At 46.6% G+C, this 17,320-nt stretch overlaps 1 protein-coding gene across 1 annotated transcript in view; it reads left to right on the top strand.

Annotated features, from left to right (window-relative positions):
- Positions 1-17,320, top strand: part of Rftn1 (raftlin lipid raft linker 1) — a 197,240-nt gene that overhangs the window by 19,421 nt on the left and 160,499 nt on the right. Inside the window, exon 2 of the mRNA NM_181397.2 lies at positions 1,918-2,074. Within this exon, the coding sequence (NP_852062.1) occupies positions 1,930-2,074 (145 nt within the window). The 5' untranslated portion in view covers positions 1,918-1,929. The remainder of the gene's footprint in view (positions 1-1,917; positions 2,075-17,320) is intronic.

The raw sequence follows: 17,320 nt of genomic DNA, 5'->3' as shown, positions 1-17,320 counted from the left end.
AGCCTCTCCTTTCCTCCCTTCCCCTTCCCCTCTTCTCTCCTTTCCTCCCCTCCCCTTCCCCTCTCCTCCCCTCCCCTTTCCCTCCCCTTCCCCTCTCCTCCCCTCCCCTTCCCCTCTCCTCTCCTCTCCTCCCCTCCCCCCTCCTCTCCTCACCACAGCTAGCATAGGACTTCATTCCTCAGAGGACAGGGCACCCTCTTTACAGCTCATAAAGGCATTCTGGGCGAGTGGTGGCTTTGGCTTCTGACCTATGAGGCCAAGGATGACAGATGTCACAGCCTGCCCTTCCTTTTCTCCCTCATCCTTTACTCTTGCAGGGTCCCCAACATCTCCACATGCCCAAATCTGTATAGCAGAGCTCACCTCGGCTCCTCCAAGCTCCTGCCAGCCTTGTGCTGTGCTCACAGACTCCTTCCTTTCCCTCCGGGCTCAACTCTTAGAAACTGTCAGGAATGAAGGACATTTCTGGACTCTTTGCACCAAGAGCCTCAGGTCCATTGCTTTCTGCTCCCCACTTACACACGGCAGCAGCTTGCTTTGCATGGCTCCTTCAGTAGCCGATGCACACATCAGCTGTTGTGTCTGAAGAATGACCCAGTAGTTTTCAAGTTATCAGTTCACACAGACTGCACATACATCATATGTGCTCCAGCTCTTGGACACTAATGTCCCCTTATTAAGGCATAAGTCAGGCTTCCGGTTGCTATCCATTCTCTCTGCCTTTTTTAATTACTGCAAAGCAGAGGCAGGTCGTGGTTGTGCCTACCTCACCCCTTCCTGCTCCCTCCCATGCCGTTACTAGCTTTTTTTTGAAGTTCAGTTTGTTTTTCTGAAACTTGCCAAATGGCTTTAGGAAGCTGGGAACCCTATGAATGGATCAGCGGAGGAAATCCTTGTCTTTAGAGGAAGCAGTCCCTGCACTTTTGTGTGTGCGCATGTGTGTGTGTGTGTGTGTGTGTGTGTGGTGTGTTGTATTTTAGAGAAGCATTTCCATGGCAGGGCAGTGTGCCAGAGAGGAGGAACACTTCATGCCCAGGGTGCAAAGGGGATCCCCCCCTCCCATAGTAAGACACGTTGTGAATTACACGTCATTCTATGCAAATACATGGGAAACCTTCACTGGTGTCAATCAAAGACTGAGAGAATCTTGCTCTCCGTTTATTGTTTTCCCATTTCTCTGTCTCCTTGGCAAGCTGAGGCCACTGATCTTCCAACACGGGTAGGTACGGCTTGAGGTCTCTCTGGCCCTGTTAGGCTCCGTCGATTTCATTTTAGCTGGAAAAGACTTGAAGTGTGTGTGCACACGTGTGTGTGTGTGTGTGTGTGTGTGTGTGTGTGTGTGTGTGTAGTTATTTCCTGCCATTTGGCCTGAATAAAAAGGAAGACGAGAAGGGGGCATCTACTTTTGAGATGTTTGAATATCAATTCCTGTCTAAATAATTATTGTTGAGGGAGAAAGGATGCCAGAGTTTAGAGACTATAACAACAACTTATTATTCTCCCTTAGCAACCATGTGGAAGGTGACATGTGTCTTGTATTTCTGCAGATGGGCTGACAGCATAATGCACAGTATTGCTTTTTAGGCCCTATTTTTTTTAAATCACGTATACAGATGATAGTGCAGGAAGCTACTCAGAGGTATTATTTTCCTTAGATGGAGGAGAAAAGATACAAAGCAGGGACATTTTGGGGGTCACCAAGCTATTCCAGGGTGTCTTGTAATGCGTACTCATGAGACAAGGTGGCCCGGTCCCTCGTATTCTGGCTGTATTAAATCACGCCTGTGATTTCGCAGGCACCTAGGTCTTTGATGTATCCCTCCAGTAAATTGGAGGGGGGGGGGTCTTTTGTGCTGTGGTGTTTCAAAATTAATGACAAAACAACTCTATCTGCCCTTGGTTCTTTCCACGTTGTAGACAGCTGTCAAGATGGGTTGCAGTTTGAACAAGCTGGAGAAACGTGAAGAAAAGCGGCCTGGGAACATTTATTCAACTCTGAAGAGACCTCAGGTGGAGACCAAAGTAGATGTGACCTATGAGTACTGCTTTCTAGAGTTCACCACACTGACTGCCGGTGAGTACAAGGTCCTGGGAGGGTGTCTGGGTGGAACACAGTGTAGGATGGGGCCTATCCCACAGTCTAAGAGAGAGGACAGTCTAGAAAGTTAGCCCTCTGCCAGAGAATGGCTGGCTAAAATAGCAACACCTGAGTGATACGGCCCATAACAGTTACCTGAGCATTCAGGGGGCTGAGCCTGAAGGATAGAGAGTGTCAGGCCAGCCTGGATGACATGAGCGCAAAGAAATCAACCAGTCAGTCAGTCAGGCAGGCAATTACAAAGTAAGGCTCTGAGTCTGTGGGGCTTAGAATATGCTTGGCCCAGGGAGTGGCACTATTAGGAGGTGTGGCCTTGTTGGAGGAAGTATGTCACTGTGAGGGTAGGTGTTGAGACTTTCCTTCTAGCTACTTGGAAGACAACCTCTCCTGGCTGCAGTCAGATCAAGATGTTGAGCGCTCAGCTCCTCCTTCTGCACCATGTCTGCCTGGACGCTGCCTTGCTTGTCTTAGTTTTGGGTTTTAATGCCATGATGATAATGGACTGAACCCCTGGAACTGTAAGCCAGCCCTAGTGAAATGTCCTTTATAAGAGTTGCCTTGGTCATGGTGTCTATTCACAGCAATAAAACCCTAACTAGCAATCCATATGGATGGACTGAATTCAGCCTGTGGACCAGGTATTTTGTAGACTCTCTGTTAGCCAACCCTGTAAAAGAAAATGTCCTCTATGTTAATTGGTCTGTCCCCTATCTCCCAAGTTCATTGGCCATCATTTCCCTCTTGTTATTCTGGTTAAGCTTTGCCTCATCTGACAGATGGGGTCTGGAGTCATCTCCCACAATCAGTGCCTATGTCCGAGGGGACAGGATGTGGCCCTGGGATGACAGGTAAAGGATGCTCAAGTTACCATGGCAGAGAATGTCCTGAGATACTTAGCGTCCTGAGCACCAAAACCAAACCCGGTGTCTTCTGTGCCAGATTGCTTCCTTCTCATTGTCAGCCTGTCCAAACTAACATCGGGGTTTTCATTTTGAGGGTTCAGGTTTGCAGTGCTCACACACCCATATATTGTATACTTGGTTCCTACATGATGGGCACTATGTTAGGAGGTGGTGGAGAAGCAGGAAGTGGGATCTGACTGGAAAGAGTGGTCAATGGGAGCATTGCCTCTAAAGGCCACACCTGGTCCCATTCCCTGCTGGAGACCTGGCCACCATGACACCAGCAGCCTCTGCTCTTTATCTGTGTAGAAAGATCTGCGGGAAGTGCCTGGATAGCTAAGACACTGAAGCTGTGGGATGCTTTTCTTTTTTGTGGTTTTTGCACCTTGATTGTGTTTCTTTAATAACTAGGAGAGGCGTTGCTCACACTTCTAATCCCATCAGTGGAAGAGCTAAGAGTTTGAAACCCACTTTCATTACATGGTGTCTGTTGTCCGCCGTGAGAAAGTGGAGAATACAACAGCAACTCATGAAACAACAAACTCCTTTATTATTCACACCGCAGAGCACAGCTGCTGATTGATCAGGGCCGCCACATAAGGACCTGGGAGACTTGTTTCTTCTGGCAGCCCTGTACAGGGCTGGAAGATGGCTTATAAGCGTAAAACCCTTAAGGATCTGAGCCAAGTTACGGTTATAATTTTTACCAATCAGAACTCGGGGATTAGGGGCTTTTCCAAGTGTTCCATCATTGTCGGCTGACATTGATTTTGCCTACGCAATCAAATTCATTTGTTATTCTGTTGTTAGGATCAGGCATTATGTTTGGGGAACTTTTGTTGCTTAGAGAGGGAGTTGGTCAGCTTCTATAAAATGGAGTCAGAAGTCAGAATGGCAGCACTTCAGACAAGTTCCTTTTATCAGCTCCCAACACTGTGTGCGCGTGGCACCATTCCATAAACTGGAATTTGGATGGAGTAGGGGTGAGGTTTCGGGTTAGCGAGGGCAGGCGGCCTCTCTCTCTGCTTCCTGTATGTGAGCCGTTCTTCGTTCTTCCACACCCTTCTGCCATGGTGGAGAGGAGCCTCTGGTGCAGCGAGCTAAAATAAATTACTGTTATAGAAGAGTAATTTTGATTGTAATGAGGCCCCATGAACGCGCGCCATTCTTAGCCTACCCGCTTCCTGTTCATCAGCACAATTACGGCCTCACCTTCTGGTTTGTTTCTCTGTCTGCAGTGCCTGTCTCCTCATAGCTTTCTGGAATTGTGCTTTCCTCGGTGGCCTGATTTTTGTTATTGTTGTTGTTGTTGTTAAAAGAAACTTGTGTCCATCACTGAAAGCTAGAATAGCCCCAGCGTTCTTGCTTCTGCCTGACCCCTGATCCCGTTCCTTCCCTACCCAAAGCCTGCCTGTGATTCTGATCTCTCCTTAAATGTCACCAGATTCCATCTCTGACCTCATTCTCTTGTCATGCTTCTTGTTGTTGTTGCTGCTGCTGCTGCTGCTTTGGGCTTCACTGGGTCTCCCTTTGTAGCTCAGGCTGGCCTGGAACTCTCAAATCTCAGGCTTAGCTCCCCGAGTGCTGACTCCGGTGGGCATTGCTGTACCTGGCTTATCTCCGACTTCTTTCTCTGATCACCTGACCCTTCTTTGCATCCCAAGTACTGGATTTCCCATGCTGTGCTATGTGACAAACTTTTCCTTGGAAGATACAACACCCCTCCCCGAACCCCTTCCCCCAACCCCTCTACAGACCAAAGCAGTTGTTTGTACACTAGTATCCAGTTTAGTGAACTAACAATTTGGGGACAGGGTAGATTATTAATAGGAATATGGATAGGAGTTACTTAACAGGAGGAGCAGAGGGGACTCAAAAGCAGCTGCATCACTGGAAAGCCCACCCCATCATGTGATGACCCTGGAGCTTTCTGTACAGCTGGCATGCATCTGGACAGATCCAAGGATCTCCTCTCCTCTATTGGGCTGGTTGGAGTCTCTTGGTCTAGCGGTGTTTGCTGCTTTTATAAAGCTGGAGAACTTTGAGTCAAAGTTTTCTCTTTCCCAGACTGTAACCTTTTGATCAACACCCCCACCCCCACCCCCAGTCTCAGGAGGAGCCACTGATGCTGCCTGTTTGAGTAAGACACGCGTCTGACTCAACTCCTTGACATGTTTCTCTGGACTGATGAAGTGAAGGTTTAGTGTATTCTGGGCTCTCCATTGCCAACACTGCCTTTGTGGATCCTCACCACATCCCCTTTGAAGGACTGCACCTATAGCCCATGCATTGTGTTCTCCCAGGACCCTCCTTTCCCAGCTATCCTTTCTGTGTAGGCCCTACTCGTTCCTGCTACCAAGTCCCTGCTGAGCTGGATCTGTCCCTTCTCCACCATCCCTTCAGAGTTTCTTCTTTTGAAGCCACAGTGTCTGTCAGTTCATCCTGAGCACAGTTCTACTTCATCATATCATGAGTCTGTTCTTTTTCCTTCAGGGTAAGGACCAGATGTTGTTTTTTCTTTCTTAGTCACGGAGAAGAGCTTGTCCCAAGGTGCCAAGGACCAGCTTGGAGAGGGGTCCTGAGGAAGGGGTGTTTGGGAGCATCAAAAAGAGTAACTTGAAGTTAGTCACGGGTTTCAAGCTGACAGCCTTGTGTTCTGCTCAAGACAGCTCTCCAGAGATCTCTTCTAGATAGCTTACCTCATGCTTGAAAAAATTCTAAAGGAGCTTTGTTTGCTCTGCAAGCAGTTCTCTCTGGGTAGTTCTCTCTTGTAGACCAAGGCCTGGTCTTTTATTTACATATCAGTGCAGTCATTTACTCTAGGTTTCATTTTGATTATTATCCCAAGAATCAGCATTTTATGACCTCAGCCCCTTGATTCTTAGAAGAAGACAGCAAGTACATTGTTTTTAACATGGCAAATGAATTCAGAGATCTACCTGCCTTTGTAAGCACAGATAGTAAGTTTAGCTGGGTGGGATCCAGCTCTGAAGTCATCATTTCTGCAATGCCTGGTCCTAAACTAGCTCTGTCCCAGTCTGATCTTGAACTTAGGAATCTGCCTGCCTTTGCAAGCACAAACAATAAACTTACCTGGGTAGGATCTTGCCCGGTGATCACCACTCCCTAAATCTCTTTATCCTACTCCTTAATATTTTTCTGACAGGCTGGCTCTTTAGTGCAGCTGCCTCTGTTCTTTTAGGTCAGTGAAGCTCCTCATACAATCCATTCTGCATCCTTATTTTTGCATAGTTGAGAAATGATAAGTTCTTGAACTCATGTTTTCAGATTTCTTTCCCACAGCCTTAATGGCTGTTCTGCAGGTCATAGCATTTACCATTTTGCTAAGTACATTAGACACACCCTTGTCTCCTATAACTGCCTCAAAACTCGGTGACAGGAAACCTCAGGGCAAAGTTCAAACCTAGGTCTCCTCAGCTGTGAGGCTTGAGGCCTGCCAGTGTGGTTGGAGCTTGCCAGGCAGAAGATGAGCAAAAGACATGGTAAGAAGGAAGACATTGCCATTCCGGGAAGTACAAGGACCTAGTCATCAGACAAAACCCAGAGGCAATACTGTCTATGTGGGGAGCTGCAGTTGGGTTGGAGTATGGCCTTTGGGGACAGTAAGTCAGATGATACAAAGTCTTACTTGAGACTGGAGAGATATCTCCGTCAGTAGAATGTTTGTTGTTTAAGCACAGGATCTGGTTTTGATCCCCAGAACCTTTGTTAAAATGAACGACATGGCAGCATGGGAAGGCCTTTGGTTTTCTCTGGATAACTATCTCAGCTGAATTGACGAGCTCCAGGTAAAAATGAGAACCCTCGGGTCAAAAACCGAAGTGGAGAGACACTGAGGAGACGTGCAAGGCTGACCTTTGACCTCTATGAGTGCTTACAACCTCATACACATAGGCACCTGCACACAGGCATTAACATGTACAGGAACTCACATACACTCAAAAACATATACAGGCATGAACATGCACACACATACACATATATACTCACACAAAGATACATACACACAGATGCACACACACACTCACAGACACTCACACAGATACACACTCACCGTTTCACACACATATACATACTCATGCACTCACACACAGTTTTAAACACATACATACACACAGATGCACACATTTCACACATTCAAACACATATAAATATACACAGATATACACATACAAATGCACACACACACAGATACACATACAGAAACACAGATAGACAGATAGGCAGACAGACAGACAGACAGACACACACACGTGCATGCACACAGAGTCTAAATTGTTAAGCTGATGAATTTAGGCTCTCTTAAGAGCCCTGAAAGTTTGTAAGATAGGGAAAGGGTGTGTATTAATGACAAAGTTGTATGGTGGAAAGATTTTTGTAAGTTTAGTTGGAAGGATGGAACGGGCAGCATTAAGGGATTAAGGGACAGGAAATCCATGCAGTCATCAGACAAGGAGCATGTGGCCTCAGACAGGGTAGTGGTGGTGGGAACAGAAGTGGGTGGGTCATGAGAAATCGGGAGCAGTCAGTCCTGGAGACTGCCAGACCCCTGGGCCAGGATGTGAGTGGGCTCCCTGTCTCTGCCTAAAGCATCTGTTACCTATGGAGCACCAAGAGCTAGGAAAGGGATGACCTCTCCTCTCATCTAAATTCATTCACACTTTTATCTTCAGAAGCTGTGATTGCCTTGACAGGTAGTAAATGGGAAATGAGACCAGAAGCAAGAGAGAACAGGCACAGAACTAGCCTGTGAGACCTAGTTCACACTGGGCATACTTGACTGCATGCAATAAAACACACCCATACTAAGTATGTTGTGTCGATAAACGAAAACATCTTCAAAACCACTACCACATTCAGGACGGAGAACTTTGCACAGGCTGTCCTGGTGCTCATGCGCCTGGCGTGCAGCAGGCTGTCCTGGTGTGCCAGCAGGGGATGCAGCGGTTTTGGGTTGAGGCACCGGACAACTCCTATCTTCTTTTGCCCTTTATATTTGCTTCACTTCATTTCTGTTCCTCCCTTTCGAATGGCACGTAAATGACACCTATAGTGTGCCAACCCTTGTGTTTGGCTCCTTTAATCTGACCCTCTGACCCCTTCTTTCGACTGTTACAAGAGTCTGATCCTTCTAGTTTCCAGCACTCACTACCACTACTTGATCCTTCTCCTTTTGAGCACTGGACTAGGTCCAGTTTGGGGCTTTTAGAAGAAATGTTGCTGTGAACATATGTGGACAGGTCTGTGTGTGTGTGTGTGCGTGTGTGTGTGTGTCTGTGTGTCTGTGTGTGTCTGTGTGTCTCTGTTTGTCTCTGTGTGTCTGTATGTGTGTCTGTGTGTGTCTGTGTGTGTGTCTCTGTGTGTCTGTGTGTCTCTGTGTGTGTGTCTGTGTGTAGATAAGATTATGGAACGAATACATGAGGCATGGAGTTGTTAGGGTGTTTGGTGTATGAATTTTAAGATGCCACCTCATTGCCTCCCCAAGTGTTTGAGCCTTTGTACATTTCCAACAGTGATACAGTGACGGTGGGAATAGCTAGCTTACTTATTTCCGTGAATTAGAGATATTTACCCTGTCTCTGATCTTGCATTAGTCTATCTGTCTCTGTCTCTTTTTCTCTCTCTCAGACAGGGTAGCACCACCAGGCCTGGAATTTTCTAGGTCATTTGGGCTGGGCTCATATTTGTAGCAGCCTTCTGCCTTAGCTTCCTGAGTGCTGGGATTACAGGCATGTGTTGTTCATTGTGCCTTACACATGTGATGCTGGAGAGGGGACACAGGGCTTTGTCCATGCTAGGCAAGCACTTGACCAGCTGAGCTACATCTCTGGTTCATGTTATTATTATTACTGTTACTATTACTATTATTATTACTCTACTACATATAATAAAAGATAATATTATATAACTATATATATATATATTCCTTGAAATGTCAGCATTATGTAATATAATAATTACATATAATATATTATATAATACATTAATTATCACCATATGATATATTAATTACACAATATATAATTATACATAATAATTATTATTTTAATTTTTATTGTTACAAAGAAAGAGCACCCATGTAAGGCAGGCCTAGCATCTTTCATGAAACAGAAAAGTAGACAGAAATAGAACTTGCAGAGGTAATGAAAGCAGTCGACATTTGGAGCCCTGATGCCAAAGGTTGGTGGAATGGGCCCTTTGTTCTGAATGGTGCCCAAATGTTCCCACCTTCTCTGGGCTTCCTGAACCCCTCAATCTCTGGACTTTGGTGGCAAGCAGAAACTAAATTCAAGAGCTTCCACATAAAAAGCTTTCGTCCTTTTGCCTCGCAGCCTGCACCTTCACGCTCGCCTCCTTCCCTCCTATCCCTGTAATCCATTCCCATGATACACAGCACAGTTCCCATGACCGCATTTTAAAAATTCCTCTCCCTGTGGTTTTCCTGTCTGGGGCTCCGTAAGAGCTGGCCTTTGGGATTTTTCTGATATTGTGCTGACGAGGCTTATACTTGCCTGTTCGCTGCCAGGCTTCCATCCTTAAATGCTGTGTGCGAATTTTGTTTGGTGGTGATAAGAACACAGGGGACCTTTTTTTGTTCAAAACATGCATGCCGTGCAATGAATCATAGACGGGTCCCCTGTCAGTTAGCTTGCAGTGTGGGCAGAGGCAGCCCCAAACACCACTACAAAAGCAGCCCAATCAGTCTGGAATGTGTCCTCTATAAAGCCGTGGTCCCCCTACAGCTGGGAGAAAGACTGATCCTGGATGATCGGCCACAGTTTTTATCACACTCTGAAAATTAATTTATCACTGTGAATGTTATTACTTGGCCGCGGGTTTCGTCTTTATCGGTGAGTTGAGCACCTGGTGCTTGCCCAGGGGCGTGATGGCTGTGAGGGGAATTAGCGGATCAACACAGCAAAGTCCAGAGTCAGCCATGGTGGCTGCATGTGAGGCTTTTGGGACCCCCAGATCCCCATGCCCTGCCTCAGGGAGGGCTCTGATTCAGGGAGTCTGAGGCAAGGCCTTCAAACCTTCATTTGCCATGAGTGTCAGGTGTGGTAGGGCTGCTGGCCAAGGACCACAGTTGAGGACTTTCAGAGCTGTATATCCTTTACCTGAGTGGAGGTGGGACCGGTGGCAGCTTGTTAAAATACATACAGTATGTTTAATAGTTACAGATCTACCTAGACATAAACCACCGTACGTTTTACTTCCTTTAAGTGGCTTATTATCTATTTTAGAGGACATAAGGCAAGCCAATACAATTATTCTCCTAAAAATGTTTTTATTATCTTTATTACTGAGTGTATGCGTATGGGCACACACATATCATGCTGTGTGTTGGGGAGCAAAGGACAACTTGTGGGAGTCAGTTCTTTTCCTCCCACCACATGGGTCCCGGGGATTGAACTTGTGTCTTTGGGCTTGGCAGGAAGCACCTTTATCTGCTGAGTCATTGACCACAGTTAATTGATTTCTGTATTCTTGAGACCAGGCCACATGGTGTAGCCTTGCTTGGTCTGTAACTCATTATGTAGACTAGGCTGGCTTCCAGAGATATACGTGCCTTTGCCTCTTTAGTGCTGGGGTTAAAGGCAGGCAACACCATGCCCAACCCAATACAATTATTTTAAAACTTTGTTTATAAACTTGTCATAGGCCAGCTGTGGTGGCGCACGCCGGTAGGATTTGCTGGAGGAGGCAGAGGCAGAGGCAGAGGCAGAGGCAGAGGCAGAGGCAGAGGCAGAGGCAGAGGCGCAGGGGGATCACAAACTTGTCACAAGCCCCTGCTGTGTGCCAGTTCATCCTGGAAAGGGCCCAGGCCTGGGTAGTATTGAAGCTGTAAGGGATGCAGCTGGGGCTGGGAGTTGAGCAGGTAGGCCTGTGTCACCATATGAGTGGACAGCCTAACAGATGATGCTCCAATGGTTGTGTGGGTCACAGTGTGCAGAATTCTCTCCACAACCCCCAGGGCTGCTTGAGCCTCCTGCAGTTGTCTCTGTTCCCACTCTTTCCCCCAGACCACTGTATGCGCGGTAGGCTGGGGATTTCTAGTGCAGAGCGAGTGCTGTGAAAGTGGAAGTTCACCCTCCCTTGCAAGGAGCACCGCCCAGAGGTAGGCTTTCAGGAAGCCCCCCAGAAAGGAGGCAGCTTCTGCTGAATTGGAGGGAGGGTGGTTCCAGATCTGCCTTGTGCTGGACAGAGCCGGGATGGGAGCATTGGGGCACAGGGTCGGGGGAAAGCTGTGCGCTCTGGTCCTGGGGTTGCTGCTGGGAGAAGAGCGTGAGTGAAGAGAGTGGATGCTGGCTTTTCTGGTGCCAAAGCTACCTGAGGTCCTAAGAGGTCTTGGGGAGATGGGGTGGGCACAGGGAGCACCTGGAGTTCACATACAGCTGAGATTTGGACCCAGGGTTTCTCCAGATGTGGTCCCCTTCTTGTAGGAATACAAAGTCTCGGTCCTCTCTCTAGACACCATGAAATGTAAAATCGTCCCTATGTGATAAATCCTGACGATGCTTCTGCTGCTTCTTCAGTTTGAGAACAACTGGGGTAGGGATTCCTCCATCTTTTGTGGAGGGGTTCATTGAGAAACTGGACAGAAGGTGGACGAGACTAAGGATTTGCAGGGAGGCTATGAGACAGAGCCGGGCAGGGCATGTGAGGAACAGGTCTCTGGGGGTTTTGGTCTTCTGATAGCTTGCTCTTAACTCAGGAGCCTTGGGGAAAGTGAGCGTCTGTCCCTTCACCCTGGTTCAGAGCTGGAGTCTGGCACTCGGAGCTCTGCTCAGCACATACGACCTCCTGCCCAGTCACACGCTAACATCTAGACAGGTGTCTGTTTCCAGTTCTGTGGCTTTCACATTTAGAACTAACTGCTCACTCCAGGGATGTTTCAGCAGGTCATGGCTAGCTAAATCAGCTTCAGATCCTCTGTAGGAGCCATTGCCTTGTTAAGGTCTCTACTGCCTCTTTCCTCCTACCCTCAGACCCCACACTTACTTGTTCTCTGCCAGGCTGACCACATCCCACAGAAATTACCTGGAGTCCATAATTAGGACAAGTATGAGTGGACCTGGCTTGCCATGCCAGGCATTCATGGGGTTAACATCTGACTAGGATGTACAAGACTGCCCAGGACTGAGAAGCTATGGAAAGGAAAGATAAGCAGGGGCGAGGCTTGTGTGTCTTGCAGGAGGGTTCCTGGTGAGAGAGGGTTTCACCATGGGGTTCTTTTAGCCTGAGCCTGGAGGACTCTGAAGTATTTGTTGAGCACCCACAAGTAAGGGAGGTGTCATAAAGGAAACCCGCAGGAAGGGGACAGATGCCTGTGATGGTTGCTTCCTAGAGAGGCAGGCTTGTGGCTTGGCTGGTGTCTGAGCCGAGGCTTCATTTTCCACATCCTCTAGGCCTACAGCCGGTTCTGTCAGTCACAAGCCATCACGACACACAGCTCTAAGGTCAGCTACACTGTGGCTTTCCTGGCGAATCCTTGTAGGTCACCTGTGTGTTGTGACAAGAGCCACAGGTTTGGGTGACAGGACAATCATGAAAATGTTGAGACCTCTCTCTCACTTTTTCTCTCTCTCTCTCTCTCTCTCTCTCTCTCTCTCTCTCTCTCTGTGTGTGTGTGTGTGTGTGTGTGTGTGTGTGTGTGTGTAAACCAAAGGACAATCTCTAGTTGTGTTCCTCAGGGATTGTCATCTTTTTTTTTCTTTTTGACAAGGTCTCTTACTGACCTGGAACTCTCCACTTAGGCTAGGAGGGTTGACCAGTAAGCCCAGGGGTTCTCCTGTTTGCCTCCCAATGCCAGGCTTACAGTCGTACATGACTCTCTGTTTGGAGAGACTACTTTGTTTACTAAGAACATGAATGTTAGCTAAGAGCCTGCCGGAGTGGGTCTGTGGCTTCCCTTTGTCACTTGTTCTAAGGTAGGGCTAGGGTTGACCTGTAGCTAAGATCTAGGAGGCCAGACATAAACTTGGGTGGGCGACGGTGGTTGGTTTGTAGTCTCAGCTTTTTAAACAAAGTAAAGTTCCCTTACTGGCTGTGGGAACTTTATGACACCTCCCTTACTCATACGTGATCATGCTCAACAAACACTTCAGGGGGTTCCCCAGGCTAAAAGAACCCCAATGGTGAAACCCTCTCTCAACCAAGAACCCTCCTGCAAGGTACAAAGCAAGGTCAGACTCGAGCTTGAGTCCAGGGAGGCATTTTTCTTTCCTAAGAATTTGCTGTGGCGTCCAGGGAGCACTGGTCTCTGAAACCGTCTGCCCCAACCAGTGCAGTTTTCAGACCACTTGCTTAGTTTTTTTCTGACCGCTTTTTAGATTCTGTATCATCAGTAAAGGGTGAGGCGGAGCGTGTCTGGATAGCTAATTTTAATTTGGGTAAAATCCACCAATGGGCATTGTGACGTTGTTTATTCCTGCCTGGTTTTGGTTCTAGTTCTAGTTCCTATATTTGCTAAGGGTCAGTTTCTGTTTTGAAGACTTATGCAAAGAGTTCAGTTGCGTGACTTGCAAGCGGAGGTCCTGGCTGGGTGTTGTGCTAAAAACAGACCTTGCTTTTAAACAGAATATGCAAATTCTGGTTCCCAAAAAGGAAATTGCTTCCTATAAAAACATCACAAGCTTGCAGATTTGGGGAGATGGATGAGGCTCTGTCGAATGACATGGTTTAAGCCTTGTTCTTGGTACTAATGTTGTCCTTCCATGATTCCTAATGGGGGTGATGAGATTAGCTTTAAGGAGGCTGGCCATTCTCAACTATCCCGTCTCCATGCAAAACTCTCAGGGCTCTGGTCCCAGCCACTCTGAATCTAGATCAAGGAGCAACAGGTACTCTTGAGTGCAGATCGACTCTGGGGTGAGCCTGTGTGTGATCCAGGCAGTCAAAACTCAAGACCTCAAGGCTCCCTTCAGTAGATGGGATTCCCTAGTAATGACTGTTATCAGTTAAAGCAAAACCAAATGGTTGTTTTCTGTAGAGATCCATAATAAAAGCAGCCTGTCATGATCATTTTTACTAAAGTGGAACCAAAAGACCAGCAAGATGGCTCAGTGGGTTAAGGCAGTTGCCGCTAAGCCTTAATGACATGAATTTAATCCCTAGGACCTATGTATTGGTAGGATAGAACCTTCTCTCTTGCACACTTCTCTCTTCCTCTGACCTCCACATGTGCACCATGGCATGCGTACACCTTGACATAATAAGTAAATAGATAACTGTAAAAAAATTAATAAACAATATTGAGTATATACAAAACAAAACAATTTTTAAAAAAAAGAGTGGAGTGGAAAACAAGTTATTGTTTTATGTATGACTTGTTACCAATATGACTTATCCTTTTATCAAGATCTGACTTTATCCAGTTTCATGGGGGTCCTGTCTCATTTTCTTAGTGTATATTGACTCTACATAATGATGGTTTTGACTGTGCCATTGTCATGCAGGTAGACCATGCCTTTTTACCCTATTTATCCCATTTCAGAATTATCCTAAGTTTGATCAGATTTCACAGATTGTTGACTTTTGGAAGAAAAGAGACTTTCTCAGTCGTGTGAGATGAGTATGTGTCCTTGGGATTAAGCCTAGGAAGTCACTGTCTTTGCGATGTCTTTCAGACACCTGCCCTTGGTCATACAGAAGTAGCCAGAGCAGACTTCCGGAGCTTAACGGCAACCGAGCGTCTCTCCCATCCTGCCATAAAGGCATGCTCTTCGGGGCACACATAAGATTAGTGGGGAGCAGGATGTGCCAGTTGCTGATAGGCTCCTTGGGCCCTTTTAAGAGGAAGGGAGTATTGGGGCAGTGGTGGATCTCTTAATTCAAGGCTAGCCTGGTCTAAAGAGTGAGTTCCAGGACAGAAAGGGCTACAAAGATAAACCCGGTCTCAAAACACAAACACAAAAACAAACAAAGAAAACAAAACAAAACAAAACCAAAAAAAGAAGAGGGAGTATTTCAGGCCTATCTCATGGGTATAAATTCAGCATTAGTCTAGAGGCATGGAACTCCATGGCTTGAGGAATGAAAGCTCCTTCTGATACCAGACTGATCTGCTTTCTAGGGGAGTGGGCCTGCTTGTTGGAGTGGGGTGTGTGTGTGTGTGTCTTCCTTATACATAGACACAGCACTGTCATTTTGAGAGACATTAGCCTTTACTTCTTGTTACCTGGTCAATCCTTGCTTGCTTAGATATTTGTCTGTTGGTGGCGACTACAGAAAGGCCCTGATAATCCCACACCAAGTGTAATCTTTGAGCACATTCAACCGAAGCTCAGGATACCCCAGAGCTTCAAACTGGTGAGCTGTGCTTTTAGACTGGGCTTAAGAGGTCTATAGAACACACTCTGGGGACATGCTTTGGAGTGTTCAGTCTGTTAGGGCTTTCTGGTGAGAAACGATCTTTCTAGCCATAGCGAGAAGAAGCTTAGAAAGAAGTTGTTGATGCTATGTCTACTCACCTGGGTGGATAAGAAGGATGCTGGGGTTGGAGGAAGGTCAGAGGCTTCCTCTCTGCTTTGCTGTATCCCCCCCCCTCCCTCCAATTGCCTTCCCAGTTATTCCCCTTCTTATTACAGACTGATTCATGCCATTGTGTAGATGATAACAAAGGTTTAGTCCTCTTTCATTGTGGCTTTTTTAAGTGATGATGTTTTATTATTCTAAGAATTTCATAATACTTATAAGATGCTTTGATGGAACCCACCCACCCCAACTTCCTTTCCTCCAGTCCCCTGTCTTCTGACCATTTCCCCTCACAACTTAATGTGCCCCCTTTAAAAAAAGAAAACCTGCTGATTCTCCTTAGTGCTGTGTGTTACGTGCATAGATGTGGGACCATCTACTGAAGCGTGGGTAACCTCCCAGGCTCCCACATTCCCCCAAACCGACTCTTCGTCAGGAGCCATCGGTTGCCAATAGCTCCTCAGTTAGTGGTGGTATAGATCATGAGACCCTTCCCCATCCATCTCAGGGTTTCAGCTGCCCTGCCTAACTTCACAGAGATCTTGTACATGCAGTCATAACTGTGGTGAGTAGCCTTGTTGTGTCATGCAAATAATGTTTCTCTACAGACATCTACTTCCCTCTGGCTCTTTCACTTTTTTTCTTCCTGTCCACAACAATCTCTGAGTCCTGGGTGGGAGAAGGCATGATATAGAATAGATATCTCAGTTAGAGCTGAATACTTCGCAGTATCTTCTTCCCTGCATGTTGACTACTTGTGTGTCTCTGCACTAATTACCATATACAGAAAGCAGCTTCTCTGATGAGGGTTGAGAAAGGCACTGATCAATGTGTATAAAGACAAAACCTTTTCTTATTTATTTATTTATTTGGCTCAGTATCAGATATGAGTTTCTTCTTTCTGAGCAAGCTTTTTTTTTTCCATTTTTTATTAGGTATTTAGCTCATTTACATTTCCAATGCTATACCAAAAGTCCCCCATACCCACCCACCCCCACTCCCCTACCCACCCACTCCCCCTTTTTGGCCCTGGCGTTCCCCTGTACTGGGGCATATAAAGTTTGCGTGTCCAATGGGCCTCTCTTTCTAGTGATGGCCGACTAGGCCATCTTTTGATACATATGCAGCTAGAGTCAAGAGCTCCGGGGTATTGGTTAGTTCATAATGTTGTTCCACCTATAGGGTTGCAGATCCCTTTAGCTCCTTGGGTTCTTTCTCTAGCTCCTCCATTGGGAGCCCTGTGATCCATCCATTAGCTGACTGTGAGCATCCACTTCTGTGTTTGCTAGGCCCCGGCATAGTCTCACAAGAGACAGCTACATCTGGGTCCTTTCGATAAAATCTTGCTAGTGTATGCAATGGTGTCAGCGTTTGGATGCTGATTATGGGGTGGATCCCTGGATATGGCAGTCTCTACATGGTCCATCCTTTCATCTCAGCTCCAAACTTTGTCTCTGTAACTCCTTCCATGGGTGTTTTGTTCCCAGTTCTAAGGAGGGGCATAGTGTCCACACTTCAGTCTTCATTCTTCTTGAGTTTCATGTGTTTAGCAAATTGTATCTTATATCTTGGGAATCCTAGGTTTGGGGCTAATATCCACTTATCAGTGAGTACATATTGTGTGAGTTCCTTTGTGAATGTGTTACCTCACTCAGGATGATGCCCTCCAGGTCCATCCATTTGGCTAGGAATTTCATAAATTCATTCTTTTTAATAGCTGAGTAGTACTCCATTGTGTAGATGTACCACATTTTCTGTATCCATTCCTCTGTTGAGGGGCATCTGGGTTCTTTCCAGCTTCTGGCTATTATAAATAAGGCTG

This window comes from Mus musculus, chromosome 17 (genome assembly GCF_000001635.26).
Source record: "Mus musculus strain C57BL/6J chromosome 17, GRCm38.p6 C57BL/6J".
Lineage (NCBI taxonomy): Eukaryota > Metazoa > Chordata > Mammalia > Rodentia > Muridae > Mus > Mus musculus.
The sequence above is the reverse complement of the archived record's forward strand: the minus strand, read 5'-3'. Positions and strand labels throughout refer to the sequence as shown.